General features: G+C 50.8%; 10 protein-coding genes across 10 annotated transcripts; 7 read left to right on the top strand and 3 right to left on the bottom strand.

Annotated features, from left to right (window-relative positions):
• Nucleotides 1-53: 53 nt before the first annotated feature.
• Nucleotides 54-308, top strand: COCVIDRAFT_98878 (hypothetical protein; the record flags this gene model as incomplete). The annotated part of the gene is made up of 1 exon (XM_014701301.1): nucleotides 54-308. The coding sequence occupies one exon, from the start codon at nucleotides 54-56 to the stop codon at nucleotides 306-308; it is 255 nt and encodes an 84-aa protein (XP_014556787.1).
• A 948-nt stretch (nucleotides 309-1,256) lies between these two features.
• Nucleotides 1,257-2,811, top strand: COCVIDRAFT_15921 (hypothetical protein; the record flags this gene model as incomplete). Its single annotated transcript, XM_014701229.1, has 4 exons — nucleotides 1,257-1,604; nucleotides 1,657-1,685; nucleotides 1,754-2,210; nucleotides 2,260-2,811. The coding sequence occupies 4 exons, from the start codon at nucleotides 1,257-1,259 to the stop codon at nucleotides 2,809-2,811; spliced, it is 1,386 nt and encodes a 461-aa protein (XP_014556715.1).
• A 1,276-nt stretch (nucleotides 2,812-4,087) lies between these two features.
• On the bottom strand, nucleotides 4,088-4,753 carry COCVIDRAFT_99069 (hypothetical protein; the record flags this gene model as incomplete). Its single annotated transcript, XM_014701302.1, has 2 exons — nucleotides 4,088-4,289; nucleotides 4,344-4,753. The coding sequence occupies 2 exons, from the start codon at nucleotides 4,751-4,753 to the stop codon at nucleotides 4,088-4,090; spliced, it is 612 nt and encodes a 203-aa protein (XP_014556788.1).
• Nucleotides 4,754-5,943: 1,190 nt separating this feature from the next.
• COCVIDRAFT_37714 (hypothetical protein) lies at nucleotides 5,944-7,409 on the top strand (the record flags this gene model as incomplete). Its single annotated transcript, XM_014701303.1, has 4 exons — nucleotides 5,944-5,988; nucleotides 6,042-6,444; nucleotides 6,491-6,563; nucleotides 6,614-7,409. The coding sequence occupies 4 exons, from the start codon at nucleotides 5,944-5,946 to the stop codon at nucleotides 7,407-7,409; spliced, it is 1,317 nt and encodes a 438-aa protein (XP_014556789.1).
• Nucleotides 7,410-8,002: 593 nt separating this feature from the next.
• Nucleotides 8,003-8,847, bottom strand: COCVIDRAFT_99053 (hypothetical protein; the record flags this gene model as incomplete). Its single annotated transcript, XM_014701304.1, has 2 exons — nucleotides 8,003-8,690; nucleotides 8,741-8,847. 2 exons carry the CDS (start codon nucleotides 8,845-8,847, stop codon nucleotides 8,003-8,005), a joined length of 795 nt encoding a protein of 264 aa, XP_014556790.1.
• Nucleotides 8,848-10,404: 1,557 nt separating this feature from the next.
• Nucleotides 10,405-12,094, top strand: COCVIDRAFT_26565 (hypothetical protein; the record flags this gene model as incomplete). Its single annotated transcript, XM_014701243.1, has 2 exons — nucleotides 10,405-10,564; nucleotides 10,617-12,094. The coding sequence occupies 2 exons, from the start codon at nucleotides 10,405-10,407 to the stop codon at nucleotides 12,092-12,094; spliced, it is 1,638 nt and encodes a 545-aa protein (XP_014556729.1).
• A 244-nt stretch (nucleotides 12,095-12,338) lies between these two features.
• COCVIDRAFT_99001 (hypothetical protein) lies at nucleotides 12,339-13,204 on the bottom strand (the record flags this gene model as incomplete). Its single annotated transcript, XM_014701305.1, has 2 exons — nucleotides 12,339-13,091; nucleotides 13,142-13,204. 2 exons carry the CDS (start codon nucleotides 13,202-13,204, stop codon nucleotides 12,339-12,341), a joined length of 816 nt encoding a protein of 271 aa, XP_014556791.1.
• Nucleotides 13,205-13,428: 224 nt separating this feature from the next.
• COCVIDRAFT_98972 (hypothetical protein) lies at nucleotides 13,429-14,314 on the top strand (the record flags this gene model as incomplete). Its single annotated transcript, XM_014701306.1, has 3 exons — nucleotides 13,429-13,458; nucleotides 13,507-13,654; nucleotides 13,710-14,314. The coding sequence occupies 3 exons, from the start codon at nucleotides 13,429-13,431 to the stop codon at nucleotides 14,312-14,314; spliced, it is 783 nt and encodes a 260-aa protein (XP_014556792.1).
• Nucleotides 14,315-14,753: 439 nt separating this feature from the next.
• COCVIDRAFT_98980 (hypothetical protein) lies at nucleotides 14,754-15,901 on the top strand (the record flags this gene model as incomplete). Its single annotated transcript, XM_014701307.1, has 3 exons — nucleotides 14,754-14,807; nucleotides 14,977-15,294; nucleotides 15,347-15,901. The coding sequence occupies 3 exons, from the start codon at nucleotides 14,754-14,756 to the stop codon at nucleotides 15,899-15,901; spliced, it is 927 nt and encodes a 308-aa protein (XP_014556793.1).
• A 1,523-nt stretch (nucleotides 15,902-17,424) lies between these two features.
• Nucleotides 17,425-19,047, top strand: COCVIDRAFT_99064 (hypothetical protein; the record flags this gene model as incomplete). Its single annotated transcript, XM_014701308.1, has 1 exon — nucleotides 17,425-19,047. The coding sequence occupies one exon, from the start codon at nucleotides 17,425-17,427 to the stop codon at nucleotides 19,045-19,047; it is 1,623 nt and encodes a 540-aa protein (XP_014556794.1).
• Between the last annotated feature and the right edge of the window lie 65 nt (nucleotides 19,048-19,112).

Here is a 19,112-nt window from a genome sequence, read left to right on the forward strand (position 1 = left end):
GCAACCTACAGAACCACCCCCTGCGGTGGCAAAAGCACAAGGTGTCATCGGTTATGTTAGGGCATTACCAACGGGTTGCCACAATAAACACCTGCCGTATTGCTTTTACTGCCGAAACCCCGTATTGCGCGTGGGATGCCAATGTAGCGGGGACGTTGGATCATGCCAGTTTGGTGGCCCCAAGCCGTGTGTGCATCCAGTGTGCCCCCTTGGCACTGACTACGGCAAGTAGTACGCGGTACCATGTGGATACTTGGTGCCATGATGGGCCGCTTGACTGGTGCATATCTGCTTCTGCGCGGTGTTGACGTTTCACTTTTGTATATATACCTGTTGTCGTCAACGATCTAGAGCCCGGTAGCCTTTACTAGCCTGTTATAGCTGGCAGAATACAGCCGTGACAAGTTACGCTTGTCGATTCAGAGTTAAATAACTCAACGATCTTGGGATCCGCAAAACTTTATCTACCCGAAGCGGGAGCTAAGATCGAAAACCAGCCTAAGGTCGTCACGATTCTTTCATGTATACAGCAAGCGTGCGTGGAATTGTCATGTCGAAATCCCCATTCTTATGGTACCGGTGGTTTCCTGTATGCCCTAACTGCTCATAGTAGCCGCGTGGGACTCGCTGGACGTACTGCCCGCACCTCTGATCACCCTCAACATATCCCTAGACCGTCAGCCACCGTTCAATGCATGAAATATAGTGGGTATGAGGTGATTTTCTGTGCTTGCCCCGCAGTCGTAGTGTATTTCCTCCTCCACAACCGGGTGAGACTCCGTCTTTGCACCAAATCGGCTAGCAGCTCATGCTACGCCACTTCTGTCCCTGGTCGATAGTGGTTACTAGGGTTCTGCGTTTCTCCGAGCATGCAAAAGCACATGTTTGCATGGGCAAATGTCATATCCCATGTGCAAGAGCCGGTTTCTGCCGCTACCAAAGTCAACCTCCCTGGAGTCATATCATCATTGCTGGCCAGTAAGAGCCTAGTTTGTCTCCTAGTAATCCCATACCAAGTCGAAACAACACGGGACCCATGAGAGGCCACATCATGGACGATAGTGGTGCGTGTGCTTGACGTTTCCTGGTCGCTCTCGAGGGCTACGAGCCAATAATCGAGGAGCGTGTAGCGAGAGATGTGCCAGTGCTCATCAATGACACTGGTCTCGTAAAATGTATATAGAGCACATGTCTCGGTACCTCCATCCTGCAGAACTCAACTTTTCTCATCCACACTTTTCCAATCTTTTTTCAAAATGTCAGATCTCAAGGCTTCTGTTGTCGAGACCCAGAACGGCTTCCATGTCGAGGGCTACGAGAAGATTGAATATGACTTCACCTTCCTCGATGGCGTCTTCAACCCCGCCAACAACAACCTGGCCAAGTGCTATGAGCGTTGGGGTCGTTGTCTGGCTGTCATGGACTTGAACATCTTCAACATCTATGGTGATGAGATGCAAAAGTACTTTGACCACTACAACCTGCCATTGACCATCCACAAGACCATGATTGGCGAAAAGGCCAAGTCAATGGAGACCCTTCTCAGCATCGTTGACTCGATGACTGACTTTGGTATTATCCGCAAGGAGCCGGTGCTTGTAGTCGTAAGTTATCCAGTCAGTTCGCCTGCTCTCCGTGGATGCTAATGCGAAATAGGGTGGAGGATTAGTGACTGATGTTGCTGGGTAAAATATAACTCTAAGGCACTCTGGCCTGACTGCGTATGAAGAACAGGATTAACTCGTAACCCTAGATTTGCTTGTGCCGCCTACCGCAGGAACACAAACTTCATCCGCATTCCCACTACCGTCATTGGCCTGATCGATGCTAGTGTTAGCATCAAGGTCGCAGTCAACTATGGCAACTACAAGAACCGCCTGGGAGCGTACCACGCTCCTATGCACACCTTCTTGGACTTTTCGTTCCTCAAGACGCTGCCTGAGGGTCAGGTACGCAACGGCTTCGCAGAGTTGATTAAGATTTCAACATGTGCTCACAAGCCAACATTTGACTTGCTGGACAAGTACTGCGAGAAGTTGATCACTTCCCGCTTCGGCCGTGAAGGTGATGACAAGGAGGTCCTTCAGGCAGCTGATGAGATCAATCGTGCTGGTATCCACGAGATGCTGAAGCTCGAGACACCCAACCTTCACGAGATTGGCCTCGACCGTGTCATTGCCTACGGTCACACCTGGAGTCCTCTACACGAGGTAAGTTTGTCGTGATGCTTAGCTGCGAACATCACTTACATTCTCGTAGCTCTCTCCCAAGGTACCGCTCCGTCATGGTCATGCCATTTCCATTGACATGGCGTACTCTGCCACGTTGGCCAACGAGCGTGGTCTCCTCAGTGACGAGGAGCACAAGAGGTTGTTGAATCTGTTCTCCAGGGCGGGTCTATCCATGGACCATGAGCTCTTTGACGAGGAGATGCTCGACAAGGCCACCAAGGCCATCCTCAAGACCCGTGATGGCCTGCTTCGTGCTGCCGTACCAAACCCCATTGGTACTTGTGTCTTCCTCAACGACGTCTCTGCTGAGGAGATGAACAAGGCTCTACGACGACACAAGGAGCTGATGAAGGAGTACCCTCGCCAGGGTGCTGGTCTCGATGCGTATGTCGACGCATCCGACACTGGATACACCGTGAACGACAAGCCTATTGAGGAGGCCATGAACGAATCCAAGAAGGTGATGAATGGTTTGAGCAACGGTGCTGTCAACGGCACTGCCAAGGGCCATGCCAATGGTATTCCTCAGGGTCTGCAGGAGGTCATGGTGAACGGATACGAGAACGGTTACAAGAACTAAACAACGACATTGTTGCGAATAAGTCCGACTAGGCAAGCACATGTCCGGCGGTGGAGGAGAACCATGTAGTTCTTCTGAGCGGTGATACTGTCATTATCCTTGATGGATCGCAATATGCTCCATCCCCACTAGCCATCTCCATAAATGAAAAAAACTTTGACTTCTGAAAATGGCGTCTTCAATGTGTGCACTGTGGTATGTGGCTTGAGTTCGTAGGTGGCTAGGTAGTGTCACCATGTGCAGATGAAGATGGCCATGCTGTTTCCGCAACGATTAGTGCCTTCAAGGTCATTTATTGTCTTAATCCTCGGGATTCTCGTTGTGGTTGAGGAATCTGCGGAGAGTGATCATTACAACATGAGGCCGGCGTTCGGGGACTCTACCGCTGGCACCTTTTTCGGCGCACATTGCTTCTTCATTTCGGTTGTGAAGAGTGTGAGAATGGTGTATTGGATGCTAGAAGATGAAGGCCGTCGCGAGATCACAAATGCATCCAGTAGTTGTGGTTCCCAGCCTCGCCCTCACCAACCAGCCATTGTCACAAACGCCCGTGCACAGCCAAAAAATCTGATGTGCACCGTGCGCCAAAGTCTTGGCAATCACACAGCTTAAAACCTCTGCGGCCCTCGTCCTCCTTTCTCGCTCTTTGATCAAAAAAATACAAACGATTCCAGCCACGACTATCAGAACATCTTTGTCTTTTAGTTGCCAGCCACTACGGTGGCGTGGGATCGAAGAGCGAACCTCCTGTAGGAAGCTGGCATCTCGTTGGGTCGTCTTCAGTGATGGCGATGAGATGTCGGTGTCGATTTATTGGGAGAACATACCTACTTTTCTGCACGCGTGCTTTTGTCAAGTGATGCTGCAGTCATATTTGCATTGAGGCGCTGTGCCCCCCACGTAACATGGCGCTTTGCGGCCGTGGAATACATGGATATCTTCACCGCTGCGTGGGGGTTATATCTGATGCTCCGCGGTTCGATGCGAAGGCGTCGGGACCACACAAGCCTGGTTGCAATAAGAAGCATCATCACAGACTAGCCAAGTCCGACAATTGCTGGACAGAGGCCTTCCCGCCACGGGTCAGATTACAAACACATCAACCCACCATTTGACAAAGCCAATTTCGTAATGTATCATTGTCATTAATTGATGGCACTTCTTCGATGCCTTGATTCATGAACGTGGTCATCATTCCCGGTGCCTTTTCCATGCCGGCTACCGACTTTATACATGCTGTAAAGTGTTGTAGCCCCCACCAAGCCGACTACGGCCTCTATGGGATCACCACCTTCACATCATCCTCAAACTCTACATCCTTGATGCCATCCTTTGTTATGGCCTTGACCATTACGCCCTTGAAATCGACAGGTAGACGGCGCTTCAGCTCCTCGGTGCACATCCGCATAATCTTCAGGCCTTGCTCGTAGTCAATGTCCGGGTGGTGGTGCTTGTCGAGCAGAGAGAGACAGTAGTACCTGAAGCCCATGTGTTAGCGTCATTCAGTTTCCGTCGGAGAGGGTATAGCATACTGAGCATAGCCATGTGCCGCATAAGGAAGCGCTGCTTGACTCGCAAGGTAGTCAATCCAGTATAATGTAGGCTTGTCCGCAATCGTGTCATAGCCGCCCAGCAGCAGATTGACTGTGTAGGGTTTCCGTGACCTCAGTGCTGATGCTAGCTCTCCCCGGACGAAGTTGGCCGTTGCCGCTGGTGACAGCTCCATGTTGTTACGCATCGAGTATAGCTGTACATTTGCTTGGATGAACTCGGCAAATTGAACAGTGTCTCCTGCTTCACCGGAAAAGGCCATTAGGGTGTGCTTGTTGAGTTCCCTGGTCTTGTCGTCCGAGGCCTTGAGGATGGTGGCGCCTCGCATGGCGGCTTTGGAGGCGGCGATGAGGGTAAAGTCCTTGCCCGTGATACCTAGTAGGACTTCCATGGCTGCTGATTTGGTTGGCTTTTGAGGCTGATGGTTGTGGTCCTGGAGAGATTGTGCCTGTACAGCCTGGAGGGGTTTCGACGGGTCTGGATGCTGGAGGGGGACATACGCGAATAGAGGTACCTGTGATTGACGCGCAGGCTACACCGCGGGAGCTTGGGCCACGTAATCTCTTGGCATATTGTGAGCTCTACAGTACCTGAGAGCCATTGCTCCCTCCATGAAGAAAGTCTTCATGCCTTCGAAAGCTCAGTCTCTAAGCTCTCGATACACAACTAAGCTTCTAACCCATAGTCTAGATTTCCCCGTCATGCTCCATGGAAGCAGCCTTGCTCTGCCTATGCAGCAAGCCATAGAAGCAAGGTTTGATATGTGTGGATCTCCGCCATGCTGAAGAGAGCATTCGTGTTTCCAAACCGTTGATCAAGAGCCCGTTTCAGCCGCCGTGCCTATCTAACCATGGATCTTCCGACTCTTAAAAAGCAATCTCATGCCGGCTCCACTTCTTCCAGTGTGAGATGTGAAGCAGTCAAGCAGCCTCACCGGACAACTGCCTTGGCGCCCCTTGGACTCGCCTTAGCCTGCGTTATAAACAGAGGTGACAAAGTTTCACGATACCAAGAAGGCTGGAACCCATTTGCAAGCCTAGTCCATACCCATGCATAGCCATTGAGAGACGGCATGGTGCCAACATGTCAGCATAGGTTCAGCCATGTCCTCCCGAGTATGGAGCACAGCACGGCAAGCTAGACATAGGTAAGCGAGGCGATCTCCCGTGCATCAATCTTCACCGGGAGGCTCTCAATGGGTCTCTGCCGGGTAGATTCCATTGCTTTCCACGGGATGCCTGCGCGGCTCTCCCCCCTCGATGGCTTCTGCGATAATGTTGCTGCATGCTCTTACGAGAGAGGCCGTGGCTGCCAATGAGGCGGCAGCGTCATAGCGGGGCTGAATCTGCTCAACGACCCCTCCAAACCTTGCCGGCCTTATAAGCTCTGGAACACCCCACCCAAACAAAACAACACCGACCTGAGCTTTCACATACTCCTAGTAAGTCGAAATTTCTGCTCCACGTCTTATCCGCGGCCGGACCTTGTGACCCGCGCATCCGTCCTCTCTACTTATCTTCTGCTCCGTCCCTCTGCCTCTCCAGTCTCATCAATTAACTTACCATCAGCATTGCAGTCACCATGGCCATCACCAAGATCCACGCCCGCTCTGTCTACGACTCCCGCGTATGATCACGCCACGCCCCTCCAACCCAGCCCCATCACTAACTCTCCCAAAGGGTAACCCCACCGTCGAGGTCGACATTGTCACCGAGACTGGTCTTCACCGTGCCATTGTCCCCTCTGGTGCCTCGACCGGCTCCCACGAGGCCTGCGAACTCCGCGATGGCGACAAGTCAAAGTGGGGTGGCAAGGGTGTCACCAAGGCTGTTGCCAACGTCAACGACACCATTGCCCCCGCCCTCATCAAGGAGAAGCTCGACGTCAAGGACCAATCTGCCGTAGATGCTTTCCTCAACAAGCTCGATGGCACCAAGAACAAGACCAACCTCGGCGCTAACGCCATCCTCGGTGTCTCAATGGCCATCGCAAAGGCCGCTGCTGCCGAGAAGGGTGTCCCCCTCTACGCACACATCTCCGACTTGGCCGGCACCAAGAAGCCTTACGTCCTTCCCGTACCCTGTAAGTTCTTCGAGTCTGACTGGAGATTCTTTAGCTGACAAAGTAGTCCAAAACGTTCTCAACGGTGGCTCGCACGCCGGTGGTCGTCTTGCTTTCCAAGAATTCATGATCGTCCCAAGGTAAGCTCACTGCAATGCGTGTATGCATAGACCTGGCTAATGCCCTTCAGTGAGGCTCCTACCTTCTCCGAGGCTATGCGCCAAGGTGCCGAAGTCTACCAGAAGCTCAAGTCCCTTGCCAAGAAGACTTACGGCCAATCTGCCGGAAACGTTGGTGACGAGGGTGGTGTTGCCCCCGATATTCAGACCCCTGAGGAGGCCCTTGACCTCATCACCAAGGCCATTGAGGAGGCTGGTTACACTGGCAAGATCAAGATTGCCATGGATGTTGCATCCAGCGAGTTCTACAAGGCCGACGAGAAGAAGTACGACCTCGACTTCAAGAACCCCGACAGCGACAAGAGCAAGTGGCTCACATACGAGCAACTCGCCGAGCTGTACAAGTCTCTGGCCGAGAAGTACCCCATTGTCAGCATCGAGGACCCCTTCGCTGAGGATGACTGGGAGGCCTGGTCTTACTTCTTCAAGACTTCTGACTTCCAGATTGTCGGTGACGATCTGACTGTCACCAACCCCGAGTTCATCAAGAAGGCCATTGAGCTCAAGTCCTGCAACGCCCTTCTCCTCAAGGTTAACCAGATCGGTACCATCACCGAGGCCATCCAGGCTGCCAAGGACGCTTTCGGTGCCGGCTGGGGCGTCATGGTCTCCCACCGCTCCGGTGAGACTGAAGATGTCACCATTGCCGACATTGTCGTCGGTCTGCGAGCTGGTCAGATCAAGACTGGTGCGCCAGCTCGATCTGAGCGTCTCGCCAAGCTCAACCAGATTCTCCGTATCGAGGAGGAGCTTGGTGACAATGCCATCTATGCTGGCAACAACTTCAGGACTGCCATTAACCTGTAAGCGTGTCATGTGCAGAGTGTGACTAGGATGAACCTTTGCGCGTCCTAGGGAAAACAAAATCGCTATGAATAATAGAATTTGATGTCGGAGGACAATCATATGTACGAAATGGAATGAAATGATATACCAATTGTGTAATACTCGTCTCGTATAGTCTTGTGCTTCTCGGTATTCGTGTCTAAATTATGATGTCTTGTAATAAACTTAGTATATAATCAAGTGCTTTATTAGCAAGAAGTGGAGCTGTCCCGCTAGTCTACATGCAAATGATGTGTCTACACATTTGCTTAGCAAACTTAATGCATCTGTTTGAATAAATCCCTAGAATAGATGGATATGTCACAAAGGTCTTTGTTCGCAGTGAGTAACTACACTAAACGACCTTAAGAATATAAAGAAACCACGCGAGTCGTCAGAAAGGTTGGAGCCAAGTGGTACTGAACCAGCCTTGTAATTGGTAGTAGAAAGACTAGGGTCCTGATCATCATCTAAAGTAGCAAAGTGCTATGTTTATTCATACATGTTGCTCTGCACTCTTAAAGTCATCATGTTCGTGAATATAACCCCCCTTCCACACCCATAAAACCTCGGCCTTAGTCCCTCTTAAGTGGGGTGTAAGTCTCAGCTATGCCCTCCTTTGTGATAATCATCATCTGCAGCCCATCACCAACCTCAATGTGTCTCTCCACGGCGCTCGTAAAAGCGTCTCGCACCAGGTCCTCTACATGGTCCCTAGGCAATGGCTCTGCTTGTTTCGACTTGAGCTCGTGGCCCACTCCGCTACCGGGCTCGTACATGTTCTTGAAGTTGACCTGGTTGTCCAAGAAGGGCATGATGAGGGATGCAGCCGCACCGGCTGCCCTACATTGCTCGCGCTCGTAACTACCGACGGGGTCGTACGAGTACAGGGCGCCCTTGCCGTCTTCGTCCAGACCACCGAGGATAGCGTGTACGTAGTAAGGGAAGAAGCGCTTGTTGTAGAGAATGTGGCTGAGTCGCTGGGCACATGCCGAGACGGTCATGGGTTTGCCGTGCTGGTACTTGTACATCTTGACGATGGTGTCGAGGCGTTCCTTGAGGGCGTGGGCGTCGGCTGCGAAGCCGACGACTGAGAGGACTATCCTGGCGCCCTTGTTGTCGGAACCTTCGCCGCCGATCTTGAAGAGCTTGGGTGCGTAGCGTGTGTTGATGTTGTAGCCGGATGTCGAGCGTGTGTCGCCGGCAAGGATGGCGAAGTCGGCTCCCGAGATGCCTAGCGTTGAGCCGCCGTTGTCGGTGTATCTGTAGACTTGTCAAAACAATGTGATATAAGTATCTCTGGGCGTACGTACGGGTAGAAACCATGTTGCCGCTCGCCGGATGGGACAGTTGTGGGGGTTTGCTTGAACGAGTAGCCTGGGCCGCCTTGTGGAGGTGCACCGGTGTAAAGCGCAGCCATTGCGTTATCTGGGGATTGGGAACTGAGAAGAGGTACAAAGGGGCTCCGTATGAGTGTTCGAGGGCGTCGTATATCGGTCGGCCGGCGATTCTGGGTTTGGGTGATGGAGCTGTAGTACGCGGAGCTCGAGTGCCTGGGAGCTTCCACGCGCTAATGTCTTGGCGCTGATGTAGTGAGGGCGTATATGTCTATGATTTCTAGATAAAGTTTATTTCGCTATGATTGTTATCTACACTTTTCTATACTGAAGTTATCCGGTAAACATATTAACCCATATCTTTCTCTGCATCTTTATATGTCTGTGGCCTCTGTACCTATCTACAACCTCTGCAACCTTTACTGTAGCCTTTCTGTCGTTACTTGCGAACCTAAACTAATGATTGTACATAATCAATATGTACGATCATAACGTTTGGGATACTGGGGTACGTGGGCGATCCGCTATTTGAAGCCAATCCGTTTTAGGGGAATCATCTGGCCATGCCAATGTTCCTATCTTGTCTTATGAAGCTCTGAGCTTCAAACATAACTTTTGAAAGGCACCTTATAGTAGTGGTTATATAGTAATCAAAATTAGTTGAGTCTTGGTGAAGTGAGCGGCTCGATCCACCCATACGGTAATAATCATCATTCTATGTGGCGACATAGTCTCGTTCTCAGTAAAGCTGTTTTCGGTGGTTCGGTGCGTTGCACGCCCGAGCACGGTACTACTTAGTACTGAGCATGGAGTGAGCGTCCTCACGACTTCTTTCATCTCTACTATCACTACGCGGGCATTTCGTCTAAGCTCGGTCTCAGCACCGTGATGAAGCCACCAGTACTGTATAACGGATTTGCGCGGTGCTACACGCCATCTATCAGCTCTTCTAGTACAGCCTAACCCTCAAGCAGACATTAGTTTAGCATCCCCATGCCCTACTGGCCTATTTCGGTCGCTTACCTCAACGATACGAATTAGGATCAAAGGATCGCTGTAGATATCCTAATATAGACCCATGTAGAGGCTTACTTGGCAAACTAGATTAGCCTAACAATATCCGCGCAGAATTAGACCATTTGCTGCTCCGGGACACATGAGCTGTTTGCTTCGTCTGTCTGGCCATGCAAGGACTGCACAAGAGTCGCGGCTGGAACCAGACGGATACCAGAGCTGAACCCACTGCCGAACTTATGACCTCTTTGTAGTACAATATGTTTCTTTCGCTTCTTAGATTCTCTAGTACGTAAGACGGCAAGGCCCCCCAACTGTGTTACTAAAGCAGGTCATCCGGTACGCCCCAAATGATGGCCTCCAATGATGGACCTCAATGTTATAGCACGACCGTAGTGATAAGCGGCATTAAGCGCTACGGTTCTCGCGTCCATGAAATCAACGAGACTTTGCCCTTTACCTCTCCAAGACTTGTCTTATGAAACTGGCCATTTGTTGAGTTCCGGACAGCATAAGAGACAATCTCGATTATGATCGTGAGATTCCGCGGCACATTGTCAAGATCCAGGTGGCCAATCGCCCGAAATGCCCGTTTAGGAATCTGGAGTGGGAATTTCCGAGCCCATATGGCAACTGTCGCGGCACTGAAAGAGAAAGACTATGACAAAGCGACCGACGTCGTCATAGTTGGATCGGGTGCAGGCGGCCTCACAGCAGCGTTACGAGCAAAATATCATGGTCTGGAACCATTGGTAGTCGAAAAGACATCCACAATCGGCGGATCCAGTGCGTACTCTGGGGGGTGCACTATGGGTCCCAAACAACCATGTTTCGAAAGCAGCAGGTATGGAAGATAGCTTGGAGGAAGCTCTTACATACCTCGAAGCAGTTGTACCACCAAACACACGGTCTAGCACGAAGGAGAGAAAACTAGCATACCTCAACGAGAGCCCGAAGATGGTGAAATTCTTGGAGGATGGCGGATTCAAGTGGCGCGCAGGCGTGGGATACCCCGACTATCACTCTCTAGAGCCGGGCTCTAAGCCACTAGGTCGTGTGATTGAGGGCAAAGTGTTTGATCTCAAGAAGCTGAAAGATTGGCGGTCTATGATTAGGCTTCCATCCGGTCCCAACCTTATCGTTTACTCTAACGAGAGCCCTCACATCTTTCGCATGGGCGCTCATCTGCATGATTTCCTCAAATTCAATGTTTTTGTAGCCAGACTAGGGATTCGGGTTTTGGCTGGCCAAAAACCGGTGACGTTGGGCAAGTCACTGATCGGACAGTTGCTCTATATGAACAAGCAGCAAGGGACGGAAATATGGAGGGGAAGCAAGTTGGTGGAGCTCGCGACTGATGAGAGGGGAGCGGTGGTGGGTGTTGTGGTTGAAAGAGATGGCAAAAAAATAAGGATCGGTGCGAGAAATGGGATTTTGTTGACAGCAGGAGGCTTTGCAAAGAATCCAGCTATGCGGGATCAATATCAAAAGAGAGCTGAGTATGCGCAATGGAGCGTTGCTTCACCAGGTGACCAAGGCGAGGCTATCACAGCCGGTCAGAAGGCGGGTGGTGTCATCGACATGATGGATGCAGCATGGTGGATGCCCATGATACTGGTAGGCGAAACCCCCATTCTCGACATAGCCGCCCGTTCACTTCCCCATTCGATCGTGGTCGATGGAGACGGCCACCGCTACCTAAACGAAGCCTTGGACTACGATGATTTCGGTAAGATAATGAACAAACGCCATGAAACAACTTCAGCAGCACCCTCGTGGACCATCATCGATGCAAGACACCGCAACAAATATATTCTCGGCCAGTTCGGTCCACGGCATACACCACAGTGGGCGATTGAGAATGGGCTCATTTACAAAGACGACAGTATCGTGGGTCTGGCCAAGCAAATCAACATTGACCCGACGAATCTACAAAATACAATCACACGATTCAACACATTTGCAAGCAAGGGTGTCGACGAGGATTTTCGAAGAGGAGAGAATCCCTACGATCGCTTCTTTGGGGACCCATACCACAAACCGAATCCCAACCTGGGCTCTATTGCAGAAGCCCCCTTTTTCGCTGTCAGACTATATCCCGGGGACCTCGGAACGAAAGGCGGTCTGTTGACGGATGATTTTGCACGTGTGCTGATGGAAGATGGTAAGCCCGTTCCGGGCCTGTATGCGGCGGGGAACACGACTGCGAGCGTGATGGGGAGAAGGTATCCAGGGCCTGGGGCTACGTTAGCACCGGCAATGACGTTTTCGTACATCGCTATGGATGATATGGCGAGACAGGTTCGTAAATCATGAAAGGGTGGTCTGAGGTGATGGATTGGAGGTGCAAGTTTGCTATGTATAACTACGCTTTGTGATGTCGATGTTGCAGCATGTATTGCTGAGAAGAGGTGACATGCTATACGGCATGAAGTAATAATCTTCTGTGTTCGCTCAGATACACATAGCTTCTATACATTCCTGTCAAACTCCACTGGTTTGGACTAGGGTTCCTGCATCTCATCGCCAATGTACATAGACCGCGATGATGCTCGAAACTCTATTCCCTCTCCCTAGGCTTTGACCTTCTCCTCTTTGGTGACCTCGATCTGCTCTTCAGCATGCTTCTAGAACTCGCATCATCTCTTCCTCTATGTTCCAATTCCTTGCGCTTCCCAGAGGTGGACATGGACGGGGTACCTGCTTCACTCGAGGTCCCAGACTTGGTTGCAGAGACAAAATCAAGAGCTTTTCTCGGTGCCTTTGACTTTTCCTGCTCCTTCGCTTTTGCAAGTTGCTTCTGCGAAGCCTTCAGTTCCTCAAAATAGGCCCAGGGCGGAAAACTTGTCGGTATGGCGACGTCGCTTGACAGCGTAGACGCATAGGATTCCTCCTCAGTTATGCCTGCAAAGTCCAACAACTTCTGAGAATGGCCAGGGTCGCGCAGTACGGACGAGCTTTCCAAGCGGTGGTTGAAGTGCTGGTTCTTCTTCTTGAGTTCGAGAAACTGCGCAAATTTCTTGGTCGCTTTTTGGGGCGGCGATCCGGGAGGTGAAGGTGGTATGTCGAAGTTTGGTACGGTAGGTAAAGTGAGGTTCTGGATCAAGGCGCGGGTTGTTGTAAATGGTGAGCCTGGAGCAGCATCGTCCGGTAGGTCATTGTCAATGGGAGGTGGTGTTGCAGCTGGTCCTTGCGAGGGCCCGCTGACTGATCCTTGGGAAGCAGAAGGCTTCTCGAGAGGTGGAGGAGGTGCAGAAGGCGGTTCTGGGACTGGGGCAGGCGCAGGCGCAACTGTCGCAAGAATGTTGGTCAACTCTCTATTAGTAGCGGTCGAAGCCCTCTGGGGACGTTTGTGAGTCTCACCTCTGGCTTCGTCTCCGGTACAACCTCTTCCTCGTCACTATCTGGATAATCAATTCCGAGCATCTTGAATTGCACAATGCTCGTGGGCCATCATCTGTAGCTGGCTTGAGTATACGGAGCTTGGGCCAAGTCTATCTCTTGGCGGGCGAGCTGCGCAACCACCGACTGCCTACACGCACCGTCACAACAACCTCGCCTTCCCGCCCACTTTGAGATATCAGCTTGCAATTTCGGCCTCGAATCGCTGCCTCCGTGATACCCCGAGCTTCAGCAAAAACTTCCCAAACATGAACCACCTTCCACAGGCATGGGGCCGTGTACGTCTTCCACCCGCTGTCAATAGCAGTAGTACTAATGCATCACAGCCTAGAGACGATGTTTACGGTGCCTACGATCCCTCGCACTTTTCATCCGATGGCCCAAATCAGCACACTCAGAGCCCGATTGTTACCGGTACCTCAGTACTCGCGGCCAAGTTCAAGGATGGCGTAGTCATTGCGGCGGACAACCTGGGTATGACATAACACCATGGGCTACAGAGAATAGCCTTACTAATGCTGTTTCGCAGCTTCATACGGATCCCTCGCCCGTTTCACTGACGTCAAGCGTCTACGAAAGTTCAACGATGAGGTAGTCGTGGGTTTCGGCGGCGACGTCTCGGACATGCAGTACATCGACCGCCTTCTGAACTCCCTGGACATCCGCGAGAACTACTCTTCTTCTGAGAACTCGCTCAATGCGAAGAACCTCCACACCTACCTCGCCAAAGTCATGTACAACCGCCGATCCAAGTTCGACCCACTGTGGAACCACTTGCTTATTGTTGGCATGGATGGCGAGTCGAAGCCCTTTCTCGCAAGTGCAGACCTCCTCGGTACTACTTTCACATCGCCATCGTTAGCCACAGGTTTCGGTGCACATCTCGCCCAGCCAATTCTGAGGACCATATTGCCAGACGAGGCCGCTGTGGAGAACGTCACAAAGGAGCAGGCAGTGGAGAAGATCAAGGAGTGTATGAAGGTTCTCTTCTACAGGGATGCTAGGAGTATGGACAAGTACTCAATTGCGGTCGTGACCAAAGAGGGTGTTGAATTGGACGAGAATGTGAAGCTGGAGAACCAGAGCTGGGCCTTTGCAGACAGGATCAGGGGATACGGCACGCAGACTGTGTAGGTCTGTTCATAGTAGAAAGACGAACATCATGACGGAAGAAACCGCGGCCAATTAGAAGCCGCATTCTGAATGAAAGACATGAATGAATGTACCACCAACCGTCTGGCTGTGTTATTTCCTGTTATTATTCCACCGTGTGTCTTATGTAATACCACTGATGTTAGCAACTGGTGTATTGCGCACTTTCAACTGGCGCTGATCTCTGAGCCAAGGGGCCGACGGAGACAAAGTGGGGAAGCTCCGCTGACACGCGGGGAACTCACGACTTCTGTTCAACGCTGGGTTACTCTGCTTACAAAAACGTGCTGGGAGTGACAAATCTGCAACGAAATCAACATCACTGCCTCACCTGCAGCTCCAAAATTCCTTATTCAGACATATACGTCTACTCTATCTCACTTTCCCCTCCCTCTCTCGCAAGCATATTCACCTTAGTGCAATGTCATCTAGCTCAACGTCAAGAAAGCGAATTGTTTTCACGGGCGGCTCCGGAGTATGTGCATTTACGTCACTTCGCTATGCTTTTTGGAATCCTAGATTTTCTTGGCATGTATAGGGCACTTGGGCTCCAACATGTGTCTTCGAGATTTCCAAGCGTACAGATACATGAGATTACGAATTTCTTCCTATTTAGAATTCTACTGACTATGCACACTTCCTAGGTAGCAGGCCGCCATGTCATATCTGGGCTTTTGTCTCACGGCCATGAGATTCTCAATGTCGATGTGACACCATTGAATAATCCAGATGTGTACACATTAAAGGCGGACTTGACAGACGGCGCACAGGCGTTCAATAGTCTGTCTTGTCATTTCCGTGTTAGCGAACCATTCATGGAATCAGTCCAGACACCGGATGCAGTTGTGCATTTTGCTGGCATACCACAGCCGATGAGGATTCCAGACAATGAGACATTTCGAATTAACACAATGGGCTCATACAATGTTGTCGAGGCAGCCTGTAAGCTTGGAATCAAGAAGGTATATATATACTGTTTCAAAGTGATGAGAAAATCACTAATCATGTGAAAAGATCATCCTGGCTTCGAGCATCACTGCTTATGGCGTTACCTATGCAGAAGGCGACGTCGATTATGCACATTTCCCCATAACTGAGGACACGCCTACACAGCCCATGGATGTCTACGCTACGTCGAAACTCTGTATGGAACAAACTGCTGCGTCATTCGCTCGGCGCTTCCCAAGTGTGGACATCTATTGCCTGCGCATCTCGGCCGTCATTGAGCCCGAGAATCACGCTCAAAAGTTTAAAGCGTATCTGACAAGGCCACAGGACTTTAAAGTTCATGCGTGGAGCTACACGGATGCGAGAGACTTGGCAGGCATTGTCCACGCTTGCTTGCAGACCAGTGGACTAGGGTTTCAGGTCTTCAATGCAGTGAATGATGAGACTACGATACCAGAGTCAGAGGGAAGCATTGAAGAGTGGTTAAGAAAGACATGTCCTGGAGTGCAGATTATCCAAAAAATGGGAGATCGGGATTCACCTATTTGCAACAAAAAAATGAAAGATATGCTAGGATGGAGGGAGGAGTTTGGCTGGCGGAAAGTCATGAATAAGGGATAGAGGTAGTGTATCTCAAAGACATTTTGTTGAGGTTTGACCCCGGTTGCAGTGACATGCCGCAAAGTACGCAATACGCTTTCTTTTACGCTCGCTTCGGCTTTCGGTCTGGTTTTGACACCGATGTTCTTCTTTTTTTCCATGGATCATCTGCCATGTAAGACAATATGTCAGCATTTTGTATTAAGTTTACGACCATCCGTCAACCTTATTTCGATCACAAACATTGGTATGCACTCATTCATGGATCTTATCATTCAACACAACTGCTAAGAGTCAAACCCTGTTATTAACATATCCGACCAAGATGTACTTCAAGATGGCTTCTTGTAGTTAAACGTTGCGTAAATACGGATATGGCGGATGGGATTGGAGACCCTTGTCATTGTCTGGGGATAATACGCTTTACGAAAAACTGTGGGGCAAGCATCGAACGTCTATTCGCGTAGTTATACAAACTATCCATCGTACTTTCCCCGACTACCATATGACTAGCTATTCGGGGTTAGCGCAAAACAACAGCCCCTAAAGACCATCTGTTCGTCATCGTCAACTCCGGCCGTTTGTTCGCGACCGTCAACTCTGTACAACACAAACCGCACGGGCTCTCGCTCCGGATAACAGTAAGTAGACCTTGCCTTCACATTCCATCAACAGATAGGCGACATCAATATGTCAAATTAAGGTAGTACTGTGTAAACTTAGATACTGGGCAATGTCAGACATCGAGCCATGTGCATCAACGTCTGACGGCCGTACATTCGTCCACACACATGAAACCAGGTTACCGGAATGTATGTGAATACGAACAATTATCCAGTTCGTCCGAATTCATGTACCGGACCTATATACAAGGCTGGGGAGATCCGCATCGCTTCATCTCGAATGGCCTTCCGACCCTCCGACCCTCCGCGCGGTGCTTGCAGCAATGCACAACCCGACACTGCTAAGCCCAACATTGTAATCAAAGAGACTCACTGCTAAAACGATACTCCTTCACGATCCGTGAAAGGTTATTTGTGTGCTTATCACATTGCAGTGACTAGCATACGTTATACCTTCGCCTCCACTTCTAAGCGCTCGCTTTCACCACGGATATGACGACATAATGTAGCCTGGGATAGGACTAATCTCCACCAATATACCACGTGCAGCTATGCAGTCACCCGCACGTGTTCCGCCCCCATACTTAAGTCCGGGCGCCTTACGCTTCGTTGCGGAGGGTCGCATGGTCTTGTGTCCGTGAATTACGCCGCCTGCCAATTCTTAGTCCATGCACACCTCTCTGCTCCTTTCTTAAGTGGCCTTTAAACACCGTCTGGTAAGGGAAACTTTATTGTTAGGATTTTTCAAGAACTGATCTGCAAGTTTCCGTTCGACTTGACGATTTGCAGCTGCTTACGTCCACTCCGTGGTATAACCACCGTTCGGTAAGGCTTGTTCATTCTAGGCACGCCTATTCAAGGCAGTCTATCCAATACGAGTATGCTTACACTGTTGCAGTCAGTCCACATCCAACCTTCACAATGGCAACACCAGCCTCGCCAGACCCCACACGGGACAGACAAGAACCCCAGAACGAACAGAGGAACGAAGCATATGAATCAACACATCACAAAGAGGCAGAAACAATAGGAGATGCATTTGCTCATGATCCAGAAAAAGGCATCGAGAGCCAATCATCATCAACCCATTCAAACGAGCAAACACTGCCGAATGCGATACAGGCACAAGAACAAGAACAGGACCCCAACATTGTAGACTGGGATGGGCCGGATGACCCCAACAACCCTCAAAACTGGACTGCGAAGAAGAAATGGACTACTGTTGCCACCCTCGGCCTCGTCACACTGATCACTCCAGTCGGATCCTCCTTCTTTGCCCCCGGCGTACCACAAGTGATGCGAGCATTCCACGAGACATCAAGGGTCATAGCCGCATTCGTCGTCTCAGTGTACATTCTAGGCTTCGCCATCGGACCTCTAGTCATCGCGCCCATGTCCGAAGTCTATGGCCGCATGCCTCTCTACAACATCTGCGGCGTACTCTTCGTTATCTTCACCATTGCCTGTGCCGTCTCTGACTCAATGGGCATGCTCATCGCTTTCCGGTTTTTGGCTGGTTGTGCCGGCGCCGCGCCCGTGACCCTCGGTGGCGGTACAATCGCAGACATGTTCCCCGTCCAGGAACGTGCTGGCGCAATGACAATCTGGGCCATAGGCCCCCTTCTTGGGCCCGTCGTAGGTCCTATTGCGGGAGGCTTCCTCGTCGAAAATCTCGTCTGGCGTTGGGTATACTGGATCCTGGCCATCTTTGGTGGCGCCTTCGGTCTCCTCTTCCTCGTCATCGGTCGCGAAACCTACGCCCCTGTCCTCCTCGCCCGCAAAACCAAATCCCTCATCAAATCAACGGGAAATACCGATCTCCGCTCCAAACTAGCACAGGATCTCCCCCCACGCGAAATCCTCATCCGTGCTATCGTCCGGCCAATGAAGATGCTCCTCTTCTCCCCTATCGTGCTACTCATGTGTCTCTATATCTCCTTCAACTACGGCATTTTGTACCTCTTCTTCACAACAATCACCTTTGTGTTTGAGGGCCAATACAAATTCTCCTCGGGCTCCGTAGGTCTCGCCTACCTAGGCATCGGTGTGGGCATGGTTATGGGACTCGCGCTACTTGGCACAAGGTCCGACCGCTACATCAAGTACAAGCAGGAAACAAAAGGCAAAGCGAAGCCTGAGCATCGTCTTCCACTTGTTCTGACGCTGCCCGGTGCAATTGGCTTGCCCATTGGCATTTTCATTTACGGATGGACGGCGAAGAACAAGGTGCATTGGATCGTTCCTATCATGGCTATGGCGCCAGTGGGTCTGGGAAGTTTGACTGCGCTCATGAGTATTCAGACGTATCTTGTTGATGCGTTTACGCAGCATGCTGCATCGGTTGTTGCGGCCAATACGGTGCTTAGGTCAATGTTCGGGGCGTTCCTGCCGCTTGCAGGACTGCCCATGTATGATTCGTTGGGGTTGGGCTGGGGAAACTCACTCTTGGGGTTCATTGGTGTGGCGTTTATACCCGTGCCGATACTGTTTAGGTATTATGGAGAGAGGCTTAGGACGAATCCTAGGTTTCAGGTGCAGTTCTAGAATGTGGTCTGTTTCTCTTTTAGCGTATGAGACAGGATATATCATTAGGGTATTTTGGGTGTCAA

This window comes from Bipolaris victoriae (genome assembly GCF_000527765.1).
Source record: "Bipolaris victoriae FI3 unplaced genomic scaffold scaffold_41, whole genome shotgun sequence".
NCBI lineage: Eukaryota > Fungi > Ascomycota > Dothideomycetes > Pleosporales > Pleosporaceae > Bipolaris > Bipolaris victoriae.